Below are 27,736 nucleotides of genomic sequence, written 5' to 3' on the forward strand. Positions count from 1 at the left end.
TAGGCCTATACTTTAATAGCTCTGCCTTTGCCGACATCTATTCAGGCCCACTCAACGAGGTCTGTGGGTTCTTCTTGGGCGGCTGCCCGGGGTGTCTCGGCCTTACAGTTGTGCCAAGCCACAACTTGGTCGGTGTCAGTGTCCGGGAGCGGCGGCCGCCACGCCTACTGCTCCGCTGGCTTCTTCACGTGAGGCTGGCGCATGCTGCTATTCCCCGGGCTGCTTCCTGGCTACGCTGGTTGGCGCCGATTGCAGAGTGCAGGGAACGGAGTCCCTGCCGTCCTCGTTCCGGGGGTGCCGCCATTGTTCCTGGCGATCACATGCTGGGAATAGACCAATGGTGGTCCCCGGCCGTTGCATGACCCCAGCAACCAATAGGAGCAAGGCGGGAGATACAAAAGGTAGCGCTGGACAGAAACCCAGCATCTGAGAATTGTTGTTACCACAGCTTCACCACAGGCTCCTGCTGTGATTCCTGTAGTCCTTTGCCTTTGGATACTTTCCAGATTCCTGCAGTGTGAACAGAGACCAGAATCAGTTCAGTTCTCCGTTTCCAGCTTCTGTATTGCCAACGCCAGTCTGCTGAAAACCCGTTATATCCGGTACCAGCCCGGGTCGTTGCTGCAAACCCGTTATATCCGGTACTAGCCTGGATCGTTGTTGCAAACCCGTTATATCCGGTACCAGCCCGGATCGTTGTTGCAAACCCGACATATCCGGTACCAGCCCAGATCGTTGTGCAAACCCGTTATATCTGGTACCAGCCCGGATCGTTGCTGCAAACCAGTTATATCCAGTACCAGCCCGGATCATTACCACCACCCGATATATCAGGTATCAGCCCGGATCACTGCTGCAAACTTGTTATATCCGGTACCAGCCCAGATCGTTGTAGCGAGCTCGACATACATGCATATCGGGTACCAACCCGGATCACCGTCACGCTTCCAGTTATACAACAGTACCCAACGTGGTCACGCAACACCAGACTTTTATGAAGTCCTCAATCACCATGTTGAACACCACCCCTCCTACGTTAGAGTAGCTGCATGAGGAGGACTTACATCTGACCCTCTTTGTTCCGACCCAGCCTCAGTTCCCCGTCCCGGACATCGGACAAATCCCAGAGTGCACAAGCTTCTAGCGCCAGTTCAGTGACTGTATACTCAGGCCAGATGGACTCGGAGGATCAGAACGCGGAGGCGAGTGCCATTCAGAATTTGGCTTCCCATGTAGTGTCAGGAGGCGGCCCATGGGCAGGTGAGGCAGTATCTGAGAGTTATCGGGTCGTCTGGATGAAATTCAAGCGACACTGCCTTCAGCGGTTCCTCCCGCTTCAGCTCCGGTAGCTGTTTCTAGTACCATCCAGCCACAGGCGGCAGTCAGGCATTGTCTTCAGCTTCTCACTCCATCCTGTTATAATGGAGATCCAAAAAATTGCAGCGGGTTCCTATACCAGTGCGAGGTACGTTTTGAACTGCTCTCCCATAATTTTCCCACAGACAGATCCAAAGTGGCATATATCATTTCTCTACTTGAAGGTTCTGCATTGGACTGGGTGTCTCCGTTATGGGAACGTTCTGATCCACTAGTCTCCAACTATGTTAACTTTATTGCATCCTTTCGAAGGGTTTTCGATGAGCCTGGCAGGTCCTCTGTGGCTTCTACGGTTTTACTCCGTGTTCCGTAGGGTTCCTGTTCCGTTGGGCAATATGTGATTCAGTTCCAGACCATTGCTTCGAAATTACGTTGGAATACTGAGGCATTCCGGGCAGCCTTTTGGAGTGGCCTTTCTTATCGACTTAAAGATGAATTAGTCACCAGGGACCTACCCAATAGTCTCGAGGAGCTGATCTCCCTGTGCGTCAAAGTGGATCTTCATATGCGGAAGTGAGTGAAGCCGGGCTGGTCGGGCAAAGGTTCGTCTCCCACCTCCCAGGCATGTTTCTCCATCGTGTCAGGATGAGCCAATGCAGATCAACTGCTGCCAGTTGTCTCCCGAAGAACATCAGCATCACCGAGAGGAAAGACTGTGCCTCTAATGTGGAGCCGCTGATCATTTCATTAAAGCCTGCAAGTCCCGTCCAGGAAACGGACAAGCCTAGTTTGTTCCGGAGGAGTCAAGTTAGGTACTACGGCCAAATCTTCTCCAGGGAAGGACTGTTTACTTTCGGTACAGCTGTACGCTGGGTCTTCTACTAAGGCTCTATTAGCATTATTGGATTCCGGAGCTGCTGGGAACTTTATCGCTGCCAGTAGTGTCCAAGAATTTCACCTGAAATTGAGGTCCATTGACTGACCCATTAAATTAACTGCTATTATTCGCACCCAGATTTCCAATGGAGTTGTTTCCTACTGCACTGAGCCACTCAACTTACAGGTTGGAGCATTACATCGCGAATATCTGGAGTTCCTGGTGATTCGGAGATGTCACATGGCTTAGTTCTCGGCTTACCCTAGCTCAAGATTCATAATCCTCATATTGATTGGGAGACTTCACAAGTTTTGTCCTGGGGTTCCTATTGTCACACAAATTGTCTCACGTTGGTCTGTCCTTTGCGTGCTTCTACCAAGCCTATCAAAGAATTCCTCCCAGAGCCCTATCAGGAATTTGCAGTTGTATTCTCCGAGCAAGCAGCCGACTGGTTGCCACCCCATAGACCCTGGGACTGCCCAATTGACCTGATCGCTGGGAAGATACCACCACGTGGTCGTATGTACCCCTCTGTCTTTGCCCGAAATGCAAGCAATGTTTGAATATATCAAGGAGAACCTTCAAAAGGGATTCATTCGGCCCTCTACATCTCCGGCGGGGGCTGGATTCTTTTTTGTGAAAAAAAGATGGTGGATTAAGACCATGCATAGACTACCGGGGGTTGAATGATATTGCTGTAAAGAATGGATACCCATTACCCTTGATTACAGAGCTGTTTGATCAAATTTGTGGTTCTAAAGTCTTCACGAAACTCAACTTGAGGGGAGCCTATAGTCTCATATGTATAAGACAGGGGGATGAATGGAAGACCGCTTTTAACACCAGAGACAGGCATTATGAGTATCTGGTAATGCTGTTTGGTCTCAGTAATGCTCCGGCCGTCTTCCAGGGGTTTATCAATGAGATCTTTCGGGATATGCTATATCAATGTGTTGTGGTATACCTGGACGACATACTTAGATTTTCCCACGACATTTCTGAACACAGGATTCAGGTCAAAGAGGTGCTACGTCATCTTCGCAAGAACCACTTGTACGGCAAGATTTCCAAGTGCACTTTCGAAGTGCCGAGAATTCCATTCCTCGGATATATTATCTCTGGCACGGAGCTCCGTATGGATCCGGAGAAGGTCAAGGCCATCCGAGATTGGACTCAACCACAATCCTTAAAAGCTGTGCAAAGGCTATTGGGCTTCGCTAATTGCTATAGGAAGTTCATAAAGGGATTCTCCACCTGAGTAGCGCCCATTACTGCCCTGACCAAAAAGGGTGCAAACCCGAGTCTATGGTCTCCGGAAGCTCTTGAGGCCTTTAATCTATTGAAAACAGCATTTGTATCAGAACCAGTGCTACGACAGCCTGAGTTTGAGAAGTCCTTTGTCTTGGAGGAGGACGTCTCTTCAGTTGGAGTGGGAGCCTTTCTGTCCCAGAACTCCTCAGATGGGAAATTGCATCCATGCGGGTTCTATTCACGGAAGTTTACACCAGCGGAACAAAACCAAAAGATAATCACATACCCATAATAGTTAGGGTTTCAAATGGAAAAAATCCTCCAGTTATAATATACTGTATGTAATAGATTTACATTGTCTAGCATTTACTTGGTGCATAGCCATTTAGTATTAGCTCCATTTGTAGTATCGTTATTGATTATAATTATATTATTTGTGGAAATATTAGAAAACTAATTTAGTACTACCGCTAAATCCTAGATCCTTTTGTGACTAACATGACTAACATTCCTGTATTGTATGTGGCATTATTGTGATCAGTCGCAGTAAAAGTACATGTGGTGCCTTAGGGCCCTCAATTACTTTTTATCTGGGATGGAGCAGGTTGACCTCTCCTCTCCACTTTTGAGTCCAGGCGAGTGGCACTGTGCAGTGACATCATAACTTTGGGCTATTCTCTGCCTCGTCACTGATGATCATCCGCCAGAAGCTTAACGATGAGAAATTCAAAATAAAACAATTGCTGGCTGCTTCTTTTCCATGTCTGCGACTGGTGGGTCACTGTGAGGACATTAAAATCTGTAATTAAGGTGCTCCCTAACCATTGGTGCCCTAGGCATTCGTATAACTATTACAAAATAAGCATTCAAATATTACTTTTATTTAGTCCATTTAAAATGAGAAAAAACGGGGAGAGATCTTGATATTTCTGCTTTTTTTAAATAACAAAACTAATACACATGTACCTGGATTTCCAAGCCAGAATCCATATGTATCTGAGAAATGCGGCTGTGTTCAATAGCTATATTATTACAGTTTCTTCATTGATATTTCTATCCTTAAGTCTGGGTAAATTTGATTACAAATTATAGCATTACTGTGGATCTTATTAATATCACAAAGTTTCAGGGGTATAAATGCCTTTCTTGTTTAAGACTCTAGCGATTATCCTGCTACAATTTCAATCACAAGGATTAAATAAATTCCTATAATAATCCTAGTATGTCAAACAATAGGTCCAAAAACCCTATTTTAATAGTTTCTGTGGGTTCCAAATGGCAACCTGTTAGACATATGTGGTTCAGCAATTAAGTCCTGCATCAAACAATACAGTAGGTACGATCACCTTAATTCAATAGTTTCTCTGGGTTACCTGTTGGCAAACTGTTACATAAGTACGATGTGATTAGCAAATTAGTCACGGACAATTCAATTCCTTAAATTCATCACTCACTGGTACATCTCTATAATCTGTTCAACACACAGGCAAATTACAGCTTCCCTGCTGTTTCTGCACTGAAATGGCGAATCTGAACTCCCTGGAGAAGCAGAAAGCTGAGCTTTTTCATTCCTTCATGAATCGCACTCCCCATACTAATGTATGGTGATGCAATTCAGGCAAGGAGCAGGGGTGCCGCTGGAGTAGTCAGGAACTTCTTCATGGTAAACTGCTCCGTGAATAGCCCAAAGCAGAGAAAAGCACTGTGTTCTGCAAAACAGGGCTTCTCTCTGCTTTATGAATAGACCCCCGATATTACAATTGACATACCGGAGCATCCGATATGTATGCTTTTGATACACAGTTAGAGATGGCACAATCAGGTTTGTAACAAAGAAGCCATCTGTTTAAAAAAGTTTAATGTGTCAAACACAAAACTCCCAGGGTATTCTGCATGCACTGTAATAGGAGTTTGTGTACATAAGTATATACACCGTTTATAACTTCTACTAATTCACAACCTAAGTGATCAGTGATATATGCACCTTAGTTACACAAATGACAGGGGTTTATCGATATGTCAAGGCAGCATTTTCTGCACCATACAGTAAACCAATTTAAAAAGATCATGAAACTCCTGAGCGTTGTATTAAAGTCATGTTTGTATGTACATATATAGAATCGCATTTCAGTAGCATATATCAATTTTGTACAAAATAGATGATCTGGGATATTTGCATCCTAATCCCACGGATTAGACAGAATCACCTTCAAATTTATTACGTTTCCAATGATCTGCCACAAGAGTCTGTAAACAGAAAACAGGGTAAGTAAAACAATAAATCTCTGAGATCTTACACCCATTATACATGCACATGTAACTGATCCCAGTAATGTAGTCAAACAAGAGCAGTTTGGTTCCTTCTATTAAATAGGAAGGAGCCCCATGTTGTGGAAAGCCACCTGTGTATGTGAGACTGTGTATCAATGGAGTCTATGTATTCAGTGCAGAGAGGACAGTCCAGTATGTCTGGACCTCCCTGTCTCTGCTGTCACACCGTCGTGTTCCTTGCGGATGAGAGGACAGTGAGGACTACAGATTTAGAAGAAACAGAAGAGGATCTTCTACAACCGGCCGTTAGTGCAATTGATGTGCCCTGGTATCTAGAGACATTGCAGAGCACACTGTTGCAAATGCCGGTAAGAGAGAGCCTTAGGGGGAATGACCTAGTTGAGATAGGAGTGTTCGTAGTCTGGATCCTTGTGTGCCATGTGCGTTGACAACATACCCGTGATACCGTACGTGTCACCACCTTGGCCTTGCTCACATCGCTTCAATGTGAACAAGCCCAAGGGGGTGAAATTTATGTCATAGCGGGTGTGCCATCAGCGCACACGTAAACCCAGACTGCCAGCGAATCTCCTACGAACACTCCTGCCAGCTATTCAAATGGAGTTTATGGACCTGTTGTTTGACATACTGGGATTATTACATATAGGAATTTATTTAATCCTTGTGATAGAAATTGTAGGAGGATAATTGCTGGAGTCTTAAACAAGGAAGAAATTTATACCCCTGAAACTTTGTGATATTAATAGGAACCACACCTGTGCAGTAATGCTATAATTATGAATAAAATTTCACTCAGACCTAAGAATAGAAATATCAATAAAGAAACTGTAATAATATAGCTATTGAACACCACCGCATTTCTCAGACACGCATGGATCCTGGCTTGGAGGTGCAGGTACATGTCTGTTTTGCTATAGTAATAGTTTTGCTATTTTAAAAAGCAGCAATTTGAAGATGTCTCCCTGTTGTTTCTCATTTTGAATAGACTTAATAAAAGTTATATTTCAATACTTATTTTGCATTAGTAGTTTGAATAAAGAGTCTTGAAACACCCATCCCCCCCTCCCCCCCTGAAAAAAGACTCCTCTTTAGTATCCCATTAAAGTATGCTGTAGCTCTGACTGGGGAGCACCACCAACCCAGCAAATGAAGGATGTTGTGGTCCTCTTAAATGGTTGAAAAAATAGGATTTTAATTACCTACCGGTAAATCTTTTTCTCGTAGTCCGTAGAGGATGCTGGGGTCCATTTTAGTACCATGGGGTATAGACGGTTCCGCAGAAGCCTTCGGCACTTTAAGACTTCTCAACAGTGTGGACTGGCTCCACCCTCTATGCCCCTCCTCCAGACCTCAGTATAGGAACTGTGCCCGAGGAGACGTACAGCTTCAAGAGAAGAATTTACATTAAACTAGTGGCGAGATTCACACTAGCTCACACCATACAAAACATGCCGCCTAACATGGCTTTCAGCATAACCCATGCTAACGTGCATGCATAACGCAACAGCTGTGAACATCTTAACACATGAGAACCTGTTTTCTCTTACGTCCTAGGGGATGCTGGGATCCATTTTAGTACCATGGGGATGTTCCAAAGCTCCCAGTACAGCCGGGAAAGTGCTAATGTTCCTGTAGAACTGACTGACCAAACTGAAGGTCGTCAGCAGCCAATGTGTCAAACCTGTAAAACTTAGCAAACGTGTTTGCCCCTGACCAAGTAGCTGCTCGGCAAATTTGCAACGCCGAGACACCCCGGGCAGCCGCCCAGGAAGAAACCACTTTCCTTGTAGAGTGGGCCTTTACCGGACTCTGTAACGGCAATCCTGCCGTGGAATAAGCGTGCTGAATGGTACCTCTGATCCAGCGCGCAATAGTCTGCTTAGAAGCAGGACCCCCAATCTTGTTGGGGTCATAGAGGACAAACAAAGATTCTGTTTTCCTTATCCGAGCAGTTCTTGCAACATAAGTCCTCAATGCTCTGACGACATCCAAGGACTTTTGCAACGGCTGAGGTGTCAGAAGCCACTGGCACCACCACAGGTTGGTTTATATGGAAATAAGACACAACCTTTGGAAGAAAATGCTGACGCATCCGCAGTTCAGCTCTATCTTCATGAAAAATCAAATAAGGACTCTTGTGTGACAGAGCCCCTAATTCAGACACTTGTCTGCCTGAGGCCAAGGCCAACAGCATGACAACTTTACAAGTGAGAAACTTCAACTCTACCTTTTGTAGAGGCTCAAACAAGTCCGATTTAAGGAACTGCAACACCACATTAAGATTCCATGGCGCCGCAGGAGGCACAAAGGGAGGTTGGATGCGCAGAACCCCCTTCACGAGCATCTGGACCTCAGGAAGGGAAGCCAACTGTTTCTAAAAGAAAATGGACAAGGCCGAAATTTGGACCTTGATAGACCCTAATCTCAAGCCAGCAACCACAGCTGCCTGTAGAAATAGGAGAAGACGTCCTAATTTAAACTCCACCGCAGGAGACTTCTTGGATTCACACCACGATACATATTTTCTTCAAATATGATGGTAATGTTTGGACGTTACCCCTTTCCTGGCAAGAATAAGTGTGGGAATGACTTAATTGGGAATACCCTTACGGGCTAGGATCTGGCGCTCAACAGCCATGCCGTCAAACGCAGCCGCAGTAAGGCTTGATAAACAAACGGCCCCTGCTGAAGCAGGTCCTTGTGAAGAGGGAGAGGCTGAGGAGCTTCCAGTAATAACTCCTGAACATCTGGATACCAAGCCCTCCTTGGCCAGTCTGGAGCAATGAGAATTGCTCGAACCCTTGTTCTTCTGATGATCTTGAGAACTTTTGGTATTAGTGGAAGTGGAGGGAACAGATACACCGACTGAAACACCCACTGGGTCACCAGTGCATCCACTGCTATTGCTTGTGGGTCTCTTGACCTGGAACAATATTTCTGAAGCTTCTTGTTGAGACGTGATGCCATCATATCTACTTGAGGAACTCCCCAACGATCTGCTACCTCTGCAAAGACTTCTGGGTGGAGGCCCCATTCTCCTGGATGGAGATCGTGTCTGCTGAGGAAGTCTGCTTTCCAGTTGTCCACTCCCGGAATGAAAATTGCCGACAGAGCTTTTGCATGTCTTTCTTCCCAGAGGAGTATCTTTGTCACCTCTGCCATTGCTGCTTTTTGTTCTGCCCTGGCGGTTTATGTAAGCTACTGCCGTTACATTGTCTGTCTGGATCTGTATGGGACGACCTTGAAGAAGGTGTGCCGCTTGATGAAGGCTGTTGCACACCGCTCTCAATTGCAGAATGTTTATGTGAAGGAGTACTTCTTGACTTGACCATCGTCCTTGGAAGCTTTCCCCTTGCGTGACTGCTCCCCAACCTCAGAGGCTTGCATCTGTGGTCACCAAATCCCGAACCTGTGTCCCTTCAGGAGGTGAGAACTTTGAAGCCACCACAAGAGTGAAATTCTGGCTTTTGTTGACAGGATTATCTTCCGGTGCATGTGTAGGTGCGATCCGGACCATTTGTCCAGTAGGTCCCACTGGAACACCCTGGCGTGGAATTGGCCAAATTGTAGAGCCTCGTAGGCCGCTACCATCTTCCCCAGTAGGCAGATGCACTGATGAATCGATACGCGTGCTGGTTTTAAAACATGTTTGACCATCCTCTGGATCTCCAGAGCCTTTTCTACCGGTAGGAATACTTTCTGTGCTTCCGTGTCCAATATCATTCCTATAAATGATAACCTCATTGTGGGTTCCAATTGTGATTTTGGAAGGTTTATGATCCAACCGTGCTGTTGAAGCACCATCGGGGAAAGTGCAATGTTCTGCACTAGTTTCTCCCTGGATCTCGCTTTTATGAGGAGATCGTCCAAGTATGAGATAACTTTGACTCCTTTCTTGCGAAGAAGAACCATCATCTCCGCCATCACCTTGGTGAATATTCTCAGAGACGTGGAGAGCCCGAAAGGCAATGTTTGGAACTGGTAGTGGCAGTCCTTCACCGCAAACCTCAGGTATTCCTGATGCGGCGGGTAGCTGGGAACATGTAAATAAGCATCTTTGATGTCCATCGATACCAGAAATTCCTTTTCTCTTACGTCCTAGAGGATGCTGGGGACTCCGTAAGGACCATGGAGTATAGACGGGCTCCGCAGGAGACATGGGCACTCTAAAGACTTTAGATGTGTGTGCACTGGCTCCTCCCTCTATGCCCCTCCTCCAGACCTCAGTTAGATCCTGTGCCCAGAGGAGACTGGATGCACTGCAGGGGAGCTCTACTGAGTTTCACTGTAAAGACTTTTTGTTAGGTTTTTTATTTTCAGGGAGCACTGTTGGCAACAGGCTCCCTGCATCATGGGACTGAGGGGAGAGAAGCAGACCTACTTAACTGATAGGCCTGCTTCTTAGGCTACTGGACACCATTAGCTCCAGAGGGTCTGAACACAGGTGTCGTCCTCGCTGTTCGTCCCGGAGCCGCGCCACCGTCCTCCTCACAGAGCCGGAAGATAGAAGCCGGGTGAGTATAAGAAGAAAGAAGACTTCACAGGCGGCAGAAGACTTCAGATCTTAACTGAGGTACCGCGCAGCGGTAACGCTGCGCGCCATTGCTCCCACACATACACACACAGAAGGCACTGTACGGGTGCAGGGGGGGCGCCCTGGGCAGCAATATTAACCTCAGGGGACACTGGCTAATATATTAGATACTGCGGAGGCAGTATATTGAAACCCCCCCGCCAGTATAAAGAATTTGAGCGGGACCGAAGCCTGCCGTTGAGGGGGCGGAGCTTGATCCTCCAGCACTAACCAGCGCCATTTTTCTCCACAGCAAGCTGCAGAGAAGCTGCTCCCCGGACTCTCCCCTGCTGAGCAAGTACAGAGGGCAAAAAAGAGGGGGGGGGGGCACATTTAATTGGCGCAGTGAGTGTATTTATTCTATAAAAGAGCGCTGTACAGTCTGGGATTTTATTCCAGTGTCCAGTGGCGCTGGGTGTGTGTTGGCATACTCTCTCTCTGTCTCTCCAAAGGGCCTTATTGGAGGGCTGTCCGCATAATTGTATATCCCAGTGTGTGTGGGGGTGTCAGTACGTGTGTGTCAACATGTCTGAAGCGGAAGGCTCGTCTAAGGAGGAGGTAGAGTAGATGATTGTGGTGTCTCCGTCGGCGACGCCGACACCTGATTGGATATGTGGAATGTTTTAAATGCAAATGTGTCTTTATTACATAAAAGATTGGACAAAGCAGAGTCCAGAGAAAAAGCAGGGAGTCAATCCATGGCTTTGACTGTGTCACAAGGCCCTTCGGGCTCTCATAAACGTCCCCTGTCCCAGGTAGCAGACACTGATACCGACACGGATTCTGACTCCAGTGTCGACTACGATGATGCGAAGTTACACCCAAGGGTGGCCAAAAGTATTCATTATATAATTATTGCAATAAAAGATGTTTTGCATATCACAGAGGACCCCTCGGTGCCTGACACGAGGGTATGCATGTTTAAGGGACCTGAGGTAACCTTTCCCCCATCTCATGAGCTGAACGCTTTATTTGGCGTATCCTTTCCCCGCACAGGACAGGTTACGGTGGGAATCCTCGCCCAGGGTGGACAAGGCTTTGACGCGCTTGTCCAAAAAGGTGGCGCTACCGTCTTCAGACACGGCACCCATCAAGGATCCTGCTGATCGCAGACAGGAGACTACCTTAAAATCAATTTATACACATACGGGTGCCTTGCTCAGACCGGCAGTAGCGTCGGCATGGGTATGTAGCGCAATAGCAGCATGGGCAGATGACTTGTCATCTGACATTGACACCCTAGATAAGGATAGCATTTTATTGACCTTGGGTCATATTAAAGACGCAGCGTTATATATGAGAGGCGCTGCGAGAGACGTTGGGCTATTGGGTTCAAGAGCCAATGCCATGGCAATTTCTGCTAGGCGAGCCCTGTGGACGCGCCAATGGACGGGTGATGCCGATTCAAAGAGACACATGGAAACTTTGCCTTACAAGGGTGAGGGCCTCGCGGACCTGGTTTCCACAGCTACCGCGGGTAAATCTTCTTTTTTGCCTTATGTTCCCTCACAGCAAAAGAAAACACCTCAATATCAGATTTAGTCCTTTCGGTCGCATAAGTCCAGAAGAGGTCGGGGCTCGTCCTTCCTCGCCAGAGGTAAGGGTAGAGGGAAGAGAATGCCTGCTACGGCTAGTTCCCAGGAACAGAAGTACTCCCGGGCTTCTACAAAATCCACCGCATGACGCTGGGGCTCCACTGTGGGAGTCCGCGCCGGTGGGGGCACGTCTTCGACTCTTCAGCCAGGTCTGGGTTCTATCAGATTTGGATCCTTGGGTGATAGAAATTGTATCCCAAGGCTACAAACTGGAATTCGAAAGAAGTGCCTCCTCGCCGATTTTTCAAGTCTGCTTTGCCAGCTTCTCCCCCAGAGAGGGAAATAGTTTTAGCTGCAATACAAAAGCTGTGTCGACAGCAGGTGATTATCAAGGTTCCCATAATACAGCAGGGGAAAGGGTACTATTCAACCCTATTTGTGGTCCCGAAACCGGATGGCTCGGTCAGACTCATTCTGAATCTAAAATCCCTAAACCTGTATCTAAAGAGGTTCAAATTCAAGTTGGAATCTCTCCGGGCAGTGATCTCCAGCCTGGAAGGGGGGGATTTTATGGTATCACTAGACATAAAGTATGCATACTTTCATGTCCCCTTTATCCTCCTCATCAGGCGTACCTGAGATTCGCTGTACAGGACTGTCATTACCAGTTTCAGACGTTGCCGTTTGGGCTGCCCACGGCCCCAAGGATTTTCACCAAGGTAATGGCGGAAATGATGGTGCTCCTACGCAGGCAAGGATTCACAATTATCCCATACTTGGACGATCTCCTGATAAAAGCGAGATCGAGAGATCAGTTGCTGAAAAGCGTGTCACTCTCCCTGAGAGTGCTGCAGCAACACGGCTGGATCCTAAATCTGCCAAAGTCGCAGTTGATTCCAATGACTCGGCTATCATTTTTAGGCATAATTCTGGACACGGAAAAGAAGAGGGTTTTTCTCCCAACGGAAAAAGCCCAGGAACTCCAGAGCATGGTCAGAGACCTGTTAAAGCCAAAAAGAGTGTCAGTTCATCAATGCACTCGAGTACTGGGAAAGATGGTGGCGGCCTACGAGGCCATCCCCTTCAGCAGGTTCCATGCGAGGACATTTCAGTTGGACCTTCTGGACAAGTGGTCCGGGTCCCATCTACAAATACATCAGAAAATGGGCCAGGGTGTCTCTCCTGTGGTGGCTGCAGAATGCTCACCTTCTAGAGGGTCGCAGGTTCGGCATTCAAGACTGGGTTCTGGTAACCACGGACGCGAGCCTCCGAGGATGGGGAGCAGTCACACAAGGAAGAAATTTTCAGGGATTGTGGTCAAGCCAGGAGGCTTGTCTACACATCAACGTGCAGAATTAAGGGCCATATTCAACGGCCTACGACAAGCGGAGACTCTTCTTCGCGACCTACCTGTTCTGATTCAATCGGACAACGTCACAGCAGTGGCTCATGTAAACCGCCAAGGCGGGACAAGGAGCAGAGTGGCAATGGCGGAAGCCACCAGGATTCTTCGCTGGGCGGAAAATCACGTAAGCGCGCTGTCAGCAGTCTTCATTCCGGGAGTAGACAACTGGGAAGCAGACTTCCTCAGCAGACACGATCTCCATCCAGGAGAGTGGGGTCTTCATCAAGAAGTTTTTGCAGAGACAACAAGTTGTTGGGGGCTTCCTCAAATAGACATGATGGCATCACGCCTCAACAAGAAACTTCGGAGGTATTGTTCCAGGTCAAGGGACCCTCAGGCTGTAGCGGTAGACGCCCTGGTGACACCGTGGGTGTTTCCGTCGGTTTATGTCTTCCCTCCTCTTCCACTCATCTCAAAAATATTGAGAATCATTAGACGAAAAAGAGTCCAGACAATACTCATTGTTCCGGATTGGCCTCGAAGTGCCTGGTATTCAGATCTTCAGGAATGCTCACAGAAGATCCGTGGCCTCTTCCTCCCAGGGAGGACCTGTTGCAGCAGGGGCCCTGCGTGTTCCAAGACTTACCGCGGTTACGTTTGATGGCATGGCGGTTGAATGCCAAATCCTAGCTAGGAATGGTATTCCGGGGGAAGTCATCCCTACTCTGATAAAAGCTAGGAAGGAGGTGACGGCGAAACATTATCACCGTATCTGGAGGAAATATGTATCTTGGTGTGAATGCTCTTACGGAAGATTTCCACCTGGGCAGTTTTCTCCACTTTCTGCAGACAGGAGTGGATATGGGCCTAAAGTTAGGCTCCATTAAGGTGCAGATTTCGGCCAAGTCAATATTCTTTCAGAAAGAATTGGCTTCTCTCCCAGAAGTCCAGACTTTTGTAAAGGGAGTGCTGCACATCCAGCCTCCTTTTGTGCCCCCAGTGGCGCCATGGGACCTTAACGTGGTGTTACAGTTCCTTAAGTCACACTGGTTTGAACCTCTTCAAACAGTTGAGTTAAAATTTCTCACTTGGAAAGTGGTCATGTTGTTAGCCTTGGCATCTGCGAGGCGGGTGTCCGAATTTGCGGCTTTGTCTCACAAAAGCCCCTATCTGATTTTCCATGTGGATAGAGCAGAGTTGAGGACTCGTCCTCAATTTCTGCCTAAGGTGGTTTCATCGTTTCATATGAACCAACCTATTGTGGTGCCTGTGGCTACGGGTGACTTGGAGGATTCCAAGTCTCATGATGTAGTCAGGGCCTTAAAAGTTTATGTAGCCAGGACGGCTCGGGTTAGGAAAACAGAGGCACTGTTTGTCCTGTATGCAGCCAACAAGGTTGGCGCTCCTGCTTCTAAGCAGACTATTGCCCGCTGGATCTGTAACACGATTCAGCAGGCTCATTCTACGGCTGGATTGCCGTTACCAAATTCGGTAAAGACCCATTCCACTAGGAAGGTGGGCTCTTCTTGGGCGGCTGCCCGAGGTGTCTCGGCATTACAACTTTGCCGAGCAGCTACTTGGTCGGGTTCAAACACTTTTGCTAAATTCTATAAGTTTGATACCTTGGCTGATGAGGACCTCATGTTTGCTCAATCGGTGCTGCAGAGTCATCCGCACTCTCCCGCCCGGTCTGGAGCTTTGGTATAATACCCATGGTCCTTACGGAGTCCCCAGCATCCTCTAGGACGGAAGAGAAAATAAGATTTTAAACCTACCGGTAAATCTTTTTCTCCTAGTCCGTAGTGGATGCTGGGCGCCTGTCCCAGTGCGGACTAAATTCTGCAAGGCTTGTATATAGTTATTGCTTACATAAGGGTTATGTTACAGTTTTGATCAGTCTCGGGCTGATGCTGTTTTGTTTCATACTGTTAACTGGTTCGTAAATTCCATTTTTGTACGGTGTGGATGGTGTGGGCTGGTATGTATCTTGCCCTTAGATTGACAAAAATCCTTTCCTCGTACTGTCCGTCTCCTCTGGGCACAGTTCTTTAACTGAGGTCTGGAGGAGGGGCATAGAGGGAGGAGCCAGTGCACACCCATCTAAAGTCTTTAGAGTGCCCATATCTCCTGCGGAGCCTGTCTATACCCCATGGTCCTTACGGAGTCCCCAGCATCCTCTACGGACTAGGAGAAAAAGATTTACCGGTAGGTTTAAAATCTTATTTTCCTCCAAGCTGGAGATCACCGCTCTCAGGGATTTCATCTTGAATTTGAACCTTTTCAAATAAAGGTTCAGAGTCTTTAGGTTTAAAATCGGTCTGACCAAGCCATCCGGTTTCGGCACTACAAACAGGCTTGAATAAAACCCTTTTTCTTGTTGTGACACAGGAACTAAGGAAATTACATTGTCTTGACATAATTTCTGTATTGCGTTTGCTCTGTCCTGAACAGAAGCTGGTAAGGCCGATTTGAAAAATCGGCATGGGGGAAGGTCCTGAAATTCCAATTTGTACCCTTGGGATACTATCTGCAATACCCAAGGATCCAGATCTGAGTGAACCCAGACCTGGCTTAAAGACAGTAGACGTACCCCCACCCGATCGTACTCCCGCAGGGGAGCCCCAGCGTCATGCTGAGGTTTTAGCAGAAGTAGCTGTTGACTTCTGCTCCTGCGCGAGCCTGAAGGTGTTGTAGATTTTTTTACCCCTTCCTCGCCCTCTTCCTGCGAAGAAGGGGGGTACCCTTTGCCTTTTTGGACTTGTTGGGCCAAAAGGATTGCATCGTATGAGAATGAAATCCATTCCTAGGTGGAGCAGCTGCGGAAGGCAGAAATGCTGACTTGCCTGATGTAGTTGTTGAAATCATGGCATCCAGCTTGTCTCCAAAGAGGGCTTCTCCATTGTAAGGAAGCGCCTCAACGTTCTTTTTTGATTCCGCATCAGCATTCCATTGGCGGATCCACAGCGCCCTGCGGCTGAAATCGCCATAGCGGAGGATCTTGAACTCAGCAACCCAATATCCTTCATAGCTTCAACTAAGTAACCTGCAGCATCTTTGATATGGCCGAGAGTTAGGACTATTTCATCCCTGTCAACTGTGTCTATGTTAACAAGCAAGTTGTCAGACCATTTTTCCACAGCGTTACCCACACACACGCAAGCAATAGTGGGCCTGAGCACCGTTCCGTTAGCCGTATATATGGATTTCAGGGTTGTTTCTAATTTACGGTCAGCTGGATATTTTAGGGAGGCTGAATCAGGGGCAGGCAAAACAATTTTCTTAGACAGCCAAGAAACTGAGGTGTCTAGCATTGGGGGAGACTCCAATTTGTGCCTGTCTTCCTCAGGGAAAAGGTACGCTACACGTATCCTCCTGGGAAGGGTAAATTTCTTCTCTGGGTAAGCCCAGGATTCTTCAAAGAACGCATTCAAATCCTTTGAAGGAGTTAAAATCACAACCTGCTTTTTATTTAATTTAAAATAATCCTTTTCCTCAGGGACCAGTGTTGTTTCAGGAAACTCCAACACTTCCTTTATAGCAACTATCATACATTGTATGCTTTTGGCTAATTTGGGGTCTACTCCCTCTCAAATCCCCAGTGTCGACGTCAGAGTCGGAATCTGTGTCTGTGTCCCCCTACATTATCTGGGCCAGAGACATTTTCTGGGAACTGGATGGGACCCGAGTGGATGATATTGAGGGGTCAGTAAACAGTGCATCCTCCACAGACTGCCTCCAAAATTTAGTCTGTTGTTCAGACTCAGAGAATTTCTTTGCAAGCATTGACATATTCTTTTGCAACATTCTCACCTACTCCGGCTCCTTCTGAGAGGGAAGGGCCACCATATTACCCTCTTGTGTATCTAAAATGGGTTCTTCCTGGGAAGAACCCTCCTCAATGTCTGACATGTTACACACACACACACACACACACACACACACACACACACACACACACACACACACACACACACACTCTCTCTCACACTCACATCCCTATCACACAGGGGAGCTATTGGGGACAGACCCACACTAAAGTCTGTCAGAGAGACAGAGGGATTTGCCAGTCCACACACTGTGCCCTATTGTGAATATACCACCCACTTACAGCGCATATACCAATAATAGGCCCACATACCTAATTATAATGAACACTCTCTGCCCCTTCTATAACACCCTGTACTTGTATCAGCATTGTCATGAGGAGAAACCGCGTTCAGGAGCTTCACACTGGAGTTTCTGCAGGAGAAAATGGCACCCAGTGAGTGTTCTGGCAAGTCCGAGGAGAAGCCCCGCCCTTCAGCCTCAGCAATGTAATATTTATACTGGCTGGGGATGGCACATCAGCGGCTGTACATGTATGTACCCTTTTTGCCAGTGAGAGTAACGTTTTAAAACATGCCCTCAGAGTGCGCACCACTCGCGCTCTGCACCCTTGTGCTGAGAGACATGGCGCGCAGCGTCCCGCCCCTGCGCGTGTGCCTGTATGCCGCCAATGATGACCGGAGGATCCCCTCTCTGCAGGACTCCGGTAATATACTCACCAGCCTTCTGACTTCTGGGTCTGTTAGGGGGTGGCGGCAGTGTTGTGGGAGTGAACTCTGGCCAGGCTTGGGCTGTGTTCAGTACCCTTCAGGAGCTAATGGTTCTGCTTCCGCTGACAGGACACCATTAACTAATTGAGAAGTTGGTTCCTACTTCTCCCCCTAAGTCCCACGAAGCAGGGAAGCTGTTGCCAGCAGCTTCCCTGTAAAATAAAACACCTAAGAAAGTATTTTTCCAGCAAAGCTCTGTAGAGCTCCACTAGTGTGCATCCAGTCTCCTGGGCACATTTTCTAAACTGAGGTCTGGAGGAGGGGCATAGAGGGAGGAGCCAGTTCACACTGTTGAAAAGTCTTAAAGTGCCGAAGGCTCCTGCAGAACCGTCTATACCCCATGGTACTAAAATGGACCCCAGTATCCTCTAGGACATAGGTTCTCAAACTCGGTCCTTAGGACCCCACACAGTGCATGTTTTGCAGGTCTCCTCACAGAATCGCAAGTGAAAAACTTAGCTCCACCTGTGAACCTTTTACAATGTGTCGGTGAGTAATTAATACAGCTGTGCACCTGCTGGGCTACCTGCAAAACATGCACTGTGTGGGGTCCTGAGGACCGAGTTTGAGAACCTGTGCTCTAGGACGTTAGAGAAATTCAGTTTCCCCACACTATCTTCTCAACCAACCATTGGTTGTCTGAAGTGGGGGAAAGATCTAGTGTGGAGTTTTTTCCTTTTTATTTTGATGCCTAATGGTAACACCAGCCCTGCTTATAGTTCCTTTCTGTATGTTTCATAATTTGGGGGTGATGAACTGATTATTGTTTTTAAACTTGTATCATCAGTTGTATTTTTTTTTTTTTTTAATGTCCGTCATAAGTTTGGGTGTTTATAGTGAGTTCTTGTGGGAGAGATTTTGTTTTGTATTTGGCAAGGTTAAAAAGCATTGGGATGTATGAAAGGGACTGCATTTGAAATGTACAGGTTTATCTACTCATAGAATTTACTGTATATATGGGAATTGCCTTCAAAAGTTCTAAGTACCGTATGTAACAATTGTGTTTAAACGTGAAAAATAATTTATATTTTTTTACACCATATTTAATTACATATCACTTAAAGTATTTCATGTACACAATAGTTTGTGGTTTTATCTAGTTTATTTGTATACTTAGAAAATAAAGAAGAAATTGGTTAGCCAAGGTCTCTAGTCTCTTATAAATCCTTAATGCTGCAGCACCACCATCTGCTGGTGATGGAAGATAGAGGAATCGGTGCTAATAAATTCTCTCCTTTTTTTTTTTCTGTGTCCAATTTAGTTACTCTCCTTGTGCCTTGTATTGTGTGCACAACCTCTCCGGTTGCACTGGCTCCATAAGGTGAGACTCCATCTCCTAATCATTTGTCCAAACCTTAAAATGCTTATGCAACATTCCCTTAAGATGGTTATGCTCTTTCTTGTATACACTAGGTTCTCCTATTTGTTTGCATTGTATTGGTTTGTCTTGGAATTATTGGTCTGGATTTAAAGTGGAATATAGAGTGGAAAGTGGTTGCAATTTCTTTACAGGTAAGTTCCCACTATTCTGTACAATAAACCCATAATATACATTGATATAACAACATATTTGCAGTCCCTAACGTATGCATATTAGGGCCACATCCAACACTATTTTTTTCAGTGGCATATTTTTTCAAATGTATGTAAGTTGGTCCAACACTATAATGTGTTACCATAACCATTATTAGCGGTCTTTCTTATAATGTGGTAGCATGTTTCATAACAATGGAAATAAAACGGATATTAAGAGGGAGATTTATCAAAGCTTGTAGAGAAATAAAGTGTTGAATGATACAGGACTAACCAATTAGCTCCAAACTTTTTTTTTTTTCAAACACAGCCTGCACAATGACAAAAGCTGATTGGTTATTATTATTAATATTACATTTTCTCTGACGTCCTAGTGGATGCTGGGAACTCCGTAAGGACCATGGGGAATAGCGGCTCCGCAGGAGACTGGGCACAACTAAGAAAGATTTAGGACTACCTGGTGTGCACTGGCTCCTCCCTCTATGCCCCTCCTCCAGACCTCAGTTAGAATTTTGTGCCCGGCCGAGCTGGATGCACACTAGGGGCTCTCCTGAGCTCCTAGAAAAGAAAGTATATTTTAGGTTTTTTATTTTCAGTGAGTTCTACTGGCAACAGACTCACTGCTACGTGGGACTAAGGGGAGAGAAGCGAACCTACCTGCTTGCAGCTAGCTTGGGCTTCTAGGCTACTGGACACCATTAGCTCCAGAGGGATCGAACACAGGCCCAGCACCGGTCGTCCGGTCCCGGAGCCGCGCCGCCGTCCCCCTTACAGAGCCAGAAGCAAGAAGACGTTCCTGGAAATCGGCGGCAGAAGACTTCGGTCTTCATCAAGGTAGCGCACAGCACTGCAGCTGTGCGCCATTGCTCCCCATGCACACCACATACTCCGGTCACTGATGGGTGCAGGGCGCTGGGAGGGGGCGCCCTGGGCTGCAATAAGAGTACCTTGCTGGCAAATACCACATAATATAGTCATAAAGACTATATATGAGGCGACCAAGTGACCAAGCTCTAGGAGCGAAACGTACGTCTTACTTCCGGTTCCGGTAAGCCGGGTCCGACTTCCGGTTGCGGACCCCGGACGCCGACGGCTTCCCAGCGTGCGCGGACCATCAGATGCCTGTCACCTGTGCCATACCAGCTCCTTCACTTACAGATAAGTCACACCAGAACTTGCATGGTAGCCATATAGCCAGCGCAAATCACGGTCTGATGTATCAGATTTCTATCAGACTTCTGTTAATATAGAATAGACTTCATGCATGCTTAATGTCTGAGTACAGGCTAAATGTGTTAGTTATTAACATTGAATGGGAGGTTTGCAGCAGATAGCTAATTCTGGAGTGGTGTACCACAGGTACCATAATGCTTTAGATTAATCCATGTACAATATACTCCTTGTGCCAATTCCACTAATTAGCAGTTTACACATGTTTTGAACAGTTCAATCCCTATATCCAAACACAGAGAGACCTGTGGATTTATAATATACAGCTCTTTGACTATTTCCTATTCATATAGGCACTCACTCTCTCATTCCAGCAGCCGGGCCACTCTGCAATGTTATAAAGCAACAGAGGGCTCTGAGCAGCAATATTGGAAAAGCAGAATTGAGACCTCTACTTGTCTTGTTTCATACCAAGGTGAAGGGAATGGGCCCCTCTCATCCCAATATTCGATGCTGACAGCAGATATGGGGAAAGCAGAAGGTTCAACCCTTCAAGTACTTTGGTACTAATTTCTTCCTTATCTCAACTGGATAACTGTGTGATTTCCTTTCTATGTACACACTCTCTCATTCCAGCAGCCGGGCTACTCTGCAATGTTTTAGCAACAGAGTGCTCTGAGCAGCAATATTGGAAAAGCAGAAGTAGGTACCTCTATTTCTCCTATTTCAATACCGCGGTGAAGGAGGCAGACTTCTCTCATCCTGACATTCGATGCTTTAAGCAGATGTTTGAGACAGCAGAAGGCCTGCACCTTCCTATACCCCGGTATTTTTCCTATCTCATTCAAGGAAATTTATCCATGAAGTGTTCTCCATGTTGAATCAAAACACTTATATAGGGCATCCTAAACCATGCATTTTTCCCATTCAGGGGTATTCTTCATGAAGAAAGCTACTGTTCATTTATTTCCAGCTGTGATTTGAGGAGGATCATTCCTTATGCTGTATATATAATATTGATATAGGGTATTCAAAATTGTGCATTTAATTCCCATAGGGGGTTATTCTTCAAGAGAAACTGACTGCTTATCCAATTTTTGTGGTTTGAAGCACATACAAACTCCACACTGGGATGAAATCAATGTTTTTTTTTGTTGTGATTTGAAGCACATATAAACTTCACACAGTGACAAAATTTAAGCATGATTAATGTGCTGTATCATCCCTCTGCTTCCATATAAGGGTATACTGATTGGTATGAAATTTGTATTGAAATCAATGATATATGATATTTTCCAATTCCATATCTCAACTGATTATAAATTATATTATGCATAGGAATTTTTGAATGATGTTCTGATGCACGTACAAACTCTACACAAACAACAAAGTGTGCATCATCCTGTTGGAGCCGTGTCCCCCAAAATGGAGACCTACAGTCCTATGCATACGCAATTGGGTTTGGAAATATACAGATTCCTGTTTATCTACTTGCATTTATGATATGGCACACATATGAATTATATCTGGAAGTTTATGTGGTTTCTTGATATTTGATGGTTAGAAGTCGCACACAGGGAAGTCCACTCTCCTTGCTATTGTGATAATTGGTTACATACCATGGGAGAGTTTATAATTTGATTTTGGTGCTCGATAAGTTCATGCGGTAAACCAGCCCATTTACATATGATATCATTGATATCTGGCCTAATAAATATTTTTTCCGTATGATTACTTAGAGTACTATTACTGAACAATATTTTCGCTCGTGGCAGTTAAAGGTCTGCCCCACTAAATTATATTTATCTTTGATTATACCTTTATGAATGGTCTCATGACCTTATCCTGATGAATGGTCTGATGACCTTATATCTTTGCATGTACTAAATTGTCTACTATACCTCGTGTTTTTGTGTAATCCACAGTTTTATCAAGTGATAATAAAAGTTAAATTTTAAATTATAGATAATAAAAGTGTGCCCCGGGTCAGACTTTTAGTACTCTTTTGCCCTGCTCTCTTGTAGGTCGATCCTTTTCCCTAAAATACCCCTGCCAAATATACATTTAAAAAGCGGGAGAAGTCTGCCGGAAAAGGGGCGGGGCTATCTCCCTCAGCACACTGGCGCCATTTTCCCTCACTGCTCCGCTGGAAGGACGCTCCCAAGGCTCTCCCCTGCAGTTTCCAGACTACATAGGGTAAAAAAGAGAGGGGGGGCACTACATTTAGGCGCATATAATATATATATAGCTGCTATAGGGAAAAATCACTTGTGTAGTGTGTATCCCTGCATTATATAGCGCTCTGGTGTGTGCTGGCATACTCTCTCTCTGTCTCCCCAAAGGACTTTGTGGGGTCCTGTCCTCGTTCAGAGCATTCCCTGTGTGTGTGCGGTGTGTCGGTATGGTTGTGTCGACATGTTTGATGAGGAGGCTTATGTGGAGGCGGAGCAGGGGCCGATAAATGTGATGTCACCCCCTGCGGGGTCGGCACCTGAATGGATGGACATGTGGAAGGAATTACGTGACAGTGTCAACTCCTTACATAAAAGGTTTGACGACATAGCAGATGTGGGACAGCCGGCTTCTCAGCTCGTGCCTGCCCAGGCGTCTCAAAAGCCATCAGGGGCTCTAAAACGCCCGCTACCTCAGATGGCAGACACAGATGTCGACACGGATACTGACTCCAGTGTCGACGATGATGAGACTAGTGTACATTCCAATAGAGCCACCCGTTACATGATTACGGCAATAAAGAATGTGTTGCACATTTCTGATATTACCCCAGGTACCACAAAAAAGGGTATTATGTTTAAGGAGAAAAAACTACCAGTGGTTTTCCCCCCTTCTGATGAATTAAATGAAGTATGTGAAGAAGCGTGGGCTTCCCCCGATAAGAAACTGGTAATTTCTAAAAAGTTACTAATGGCGTACCCTTTCCCGCCAGAGGATAGGTCACGTTGGGAGACATCCCCTAGGGTGGATAAAGCGCTCACACGCCTGTCAAAGAAGGTGGCACTACCGTCTCCGGACACGGCCGCCCTAAAGAAACCTGCTGATAGGAAGCAGGAGGCTATCCTGAAGTCTGTATATACACACTCAGGAATTATACTGAGACCGGCTATTGCTTCAGCATGGATGTGCAGTGCTGCAGCTGCGTGGTCAGATTCCCTGTCGGAAAACATTGATACCCTAGACAGGGACACTATATTGCTAACCGTAGAGCATATTAAAGACGCTGTCTTATACATGAGAGATGCACAGAGGGATATTTGCCGGCTGGCATCTAAAATAAACGCAATGTCCATTTCTGCCAGGAGAGGATTGTGGACTCGGCAGTGGACAGGAGATGCAGATTCTAAAAGGCACATGGAAGTTTTGCCTTACAAGGGTGAGGAGTTGTTTGGGGATGGTCTCTCGGACCTCGTTTCCACAGCAACAGCTGGGAAGTCAGCATTTTTACCCCATGTTCCCTCACAGCCAAAGAAAGCACCGTATTATCAGGTACAGTCCTTTCGGCCCCAGAAAGGCAAGCGGGTTAGAGGCGCGTCCTTTCTGCCCAGAGGCAGAGGTAGAGGGAAAAAGCTGCAACATACAGCCAGTTCCCAGGAACAAAAGTCCTCCCCCGCTTCCTCTAAGTCCACCGCATGACGCTGGGGCTCCACAGGCGGAGCCAGGTACGGTGGGGGCCCGTCTCAAGAACTTCAGCAACCAGTGGGCTCGTTCACGGGTGGATCCCTGGATTCTACAGGTAGTATCTCAGGGGTACAAGCTGGAATTCGAGACGTCTCCCCCTCGCCGTTTCCTCAAATCTGCCTTGCCGACAGCTCCCCCGGACAGGGAGGCAGTGCTGGAGGCGATTCACAAGCTGTATTCTCAGCAGGTGATAATCAAGGTACCCCTCCTTCAACAAGGACGGGGTTACTATTCCACAATGTTTGTGGTACCGAAACCGGATGGTTCGGTGAGACCCATTTTAAATTTAAAATCTTTGAACACTTATATAAGAAGGTTCAAGTGCAAGATGGAATCGCTCAGAGCGGTGATTGCAAGCCTGGACGAGGGGGATTACATGGTGTCACTGGACATCAAGGATGCTTACCTGCATGTCCCCATTTACCCTCCTCACCAGGAGTACCTCAGATTTGTGGTACAGGACTGTCATTACCAATTCCAGACGTTGCCGTTTGGTCTGTCCACGGCACCGAGGGTCTTTACCAAGGTAATGGCCGAAATGATGATACTCCTTCGGAAAAAGGGAGTTTTAATTATCCCGTACTTGGACGATCTCCTTATAAAGGCGAGGTCCAGGGAACAGTTGTTGATCGGAGTAGCACTAGCTCGGGAAGTGCTACAACAGCACGGCTGGATCCTGAATATTCCAAAGTCGCAGCTGGTTCCTACAACGCGTCTACTGTTCCTGGGGATGGTTCTGGACACAGAACAGAAAAAAGTGTTTCTCCCGGAGGAGAAGGCCAAGGAGTTATCGTCTCTAGTCAGAGACCTCCTAAAACCAAAACAGGTGTCGGTGCACCACTGCACGCGAGTCCTGGGAAAGATGGTGGCTTCTTACGAAGCAATTCCATTCGGAAGGTTCCATACAAGGATCTTTCAGTGGGATCTGTTGGACAAGTGGTCCGGTCCGCATCTTCAGATGCATCGGCTGATAACCCTGTCTCCAAGGGCCAGGGTGTCGCTACTGTGGTGGCTGCAGAGTGCTCATCTTCTAGAGGGCCGCAGATTCGTCATACAGTACTGGATCCTGGTGACCACGGATGCCAGCCTTCGAGGTTGGGGGGCAGTCACACAGGGAAGAAACTTCCAAGGACTATGGACAAGTCAGGAGACTTCCCTACACATAAATATTCTGGAACTAAGGGCCATTTACAATGCCCTAAGTCAGGCAAGACCCCTGCTTCAACACCAGCCGGTGCTGATACAGTCAGACAACATCACGGCGGTCGCCCATGTAAATCGTCAGGGCGGCACAAGAAGCAGGATGGCGATGGCAGAAGCCACAAGGATTCTCCGATGGGCGGAAAATCATGTGTTAGCACTGTCAGCAGTGTTCATTCCAGGAATGGACAACTGAGAAGCAGACTTCCTCAGCAGGCACGACCTCCACCCGGGAGAGTGGGGACTTCATCCAGAAGTCTTCCAAATGATTGTACACCGTTGGGAAAGGCCACAGGTGGACATGATGGCGTCCCGTCTCAACAAAAAGCTAAAAAGATATTGCGCCAGGTCAAGGGACCCTCAGGCGATAGCTGTGGACGCTCTAGTGACACCGTGGGTGTACCAGTCGGTTTATGTGTTCCCTCCTCTGCCTCTCATACCCAAGGTACTGAGAATAATAAGAAGGAGAGGAGTAAGAACTATACTTGTGGTTCCGGATTGGCCAAGAAGAGCTTGGTACCCAGAACTTCAAGAAATTATCTCAGAGGACCCATGGCCTCTGCCGCTCAGACAGGACCTGCTGCAGCAGGGACCCTGTCTGTTCCAAGACTTACCGCGACTGCGTTTGAAGGCATGGCGGTTGAACGCCGGAACCTGAAGGAAAAGGGCATTCCGGAGGAAGTCATCCCTACGCTGATTAAAGCTAGGAAGGAGGTGACCGCAAACCATTATCACCGCATATGGCGAAAATATGTTGCGTGGTGTGAGGCCAGAAGGGCCCCAACGGAGGAATTTCAGCTGGGTCGATTTCTGCACTTCCTACAGTCAGGGGTGACTATGGGCCTCAAATTAGGTTCCATTAAGGTCCAGATTTCGGCTCTGTCGATTTTCTTCCAAAAAGAACTGGCTTCACTGCCTGAAGTTCAGACATTTGTTAAAGGAGTGCTGCATATTCAGCCCCCTTTTGTGCCTCCAGTGGCACCTTGGGATCTCAACGTGGTGTTGGATTTCATTAAGTTACATTGGTTTGAGCCACTTAAAACCGTGGAACTAAAATATCTCAAGTGGAAAGTGGTCATGCTGTTGGCCTTGGCTTCGGCCAGGCGTGTGTCAGAATTGGCGGCTTTGTCATGTAAAAGCCCTTATCTGATTTTCCATATGGATAGGGCAGAATTGAGGACTCGTCCCCAATTTCTTCCTAAGGTGGTATCTGCTTTTCATTTGAACCAACCTATTGTGGTGCCTGCGGCTACTAAGGACTTGGAGGATTCCAAGTTGCTGGACGTAGTCAGGGCCCTGAAAATCTATGTTTCCAGGACGGCTGGAGTCAGGAAAACTGACTCGCTATTTATCCTGTATGCGCCCAACAAGCTGGGTGCTCCTGCTTCAAAGCAGTCTATTGCTCGCTGGATCTGTAGTACGATTCAACTTGCACATTCTGCGGCTGGACTGCCGCATCCTAAATCTGTAAAAGCCCATTCCACGAGGAAAGTGGGCTCTTCTTGGGCGGCTGCCCGAGGGGTCTCGGCTTTACAACTTTGCCGAGCTGCTACTTGGTCGGGTTCAAACACGTTTGCTAAGTTCTACAAGTTTGATACCCTGGCTGAGGAGGACCTTGCTTTTGCTCATTCGGTGCTGCAGAGTCATCCGCACTCTCCCGCCCGTTTGGGAGCTTTGGTATAATCCCCATGGTCCTTACGGTGTTCCCAGCATCCACTAGGACGTCAGAGAAAATAAGAATTTACTCACCGGTAATTCTATTTCTCGTAGTCCGTAGTGGATGCTGGGCGCCCATCCCAAGTGCGGATTGTCTGCAATACTTGTATATAGTTATTGCCTAACTAAAGGGTTATTGTTTAGAGCCATCTGTTGAGAGGCTCAGTTATTTTTCATACTGTTAACTGGGTATAGTATCACGAGTTATACGGTGTGATTGGTGTGGCTGGTATGAGTCTTACCCGGGATTCCAAAATCCTTTCCTTATTGTGTCAGCTCTTCCGGGCACAGTATCCTAACTGAGGTCTGGAGGAGGGGCATAGATGGAGGAGCCAGTGCACACCAGGTAGTCCTAAATCTTTCTTAGTTGTGCCCAGTCTCCTGCGGAGCCGCTATTCCCCATGGTCCTTACGGAGTTCCCAGCATCCACTACGGATTACGAGAAATAGAATTACCGGTGAGTAAATTCTTATTTTATTTATAAGGCGCCACAAGTGTTTTGCAGCGCCGTACAAAAGACAGTACAGGGAGACAAACTGTAGCATTACAGTAAATAACAAATAGAGTACAGGTAACAAAGAGCACCACAATTCTCAAGACATAATACAGCTAAGATGTAAGTAGTGAGGGAGTGATCAT

General features: G+C 46.8%; 1 protein-coding gene across 4 annotated transcripts in view; it reads left to right on the plus strand.

Moving 5' to 3' along the window:
- Positions 1–27,736, plus strand: part of GDPD2 (glycerophosphodiester phosphodiesterase domain containing 2) — a 375,381-nt gene that overhangs the window by 78,464 nt on the left and 269,181 nt on the right. For all 4 annotated transcript variants that reach the window (XM_063937109.1, XM_063937108.1, XM_063937106.1 and 1 more), the window contains 2 exons: positions 19,047–19,106; positions 19,199–19,297. In XM_063937109.1, the coding sequence (XP_063793179.1) occupies positions 19,047–19,106; positions 19,199–19,297 (159 nt within the window). The remainder of the gene's footprint in view (positions 1–19,046; positions 19,107–19,198; positions 19,298–27,736) is intronic.

Source organism: Pseudophryne corroboree, chromosome 8 (genome assembly GCF_028390025.1).
Source record: "Pseudophryne corroboree isolate aPseCor3 chromosome 8, aPseCor3.hap2, whole genome shotgun sequence".
Lineage (NCBI taxonomy): Eukaryota > Metazoa > Chordata > Amphibia > Anura > Myobatrachidae > Pseudophryne > Pseudophryne corroboree.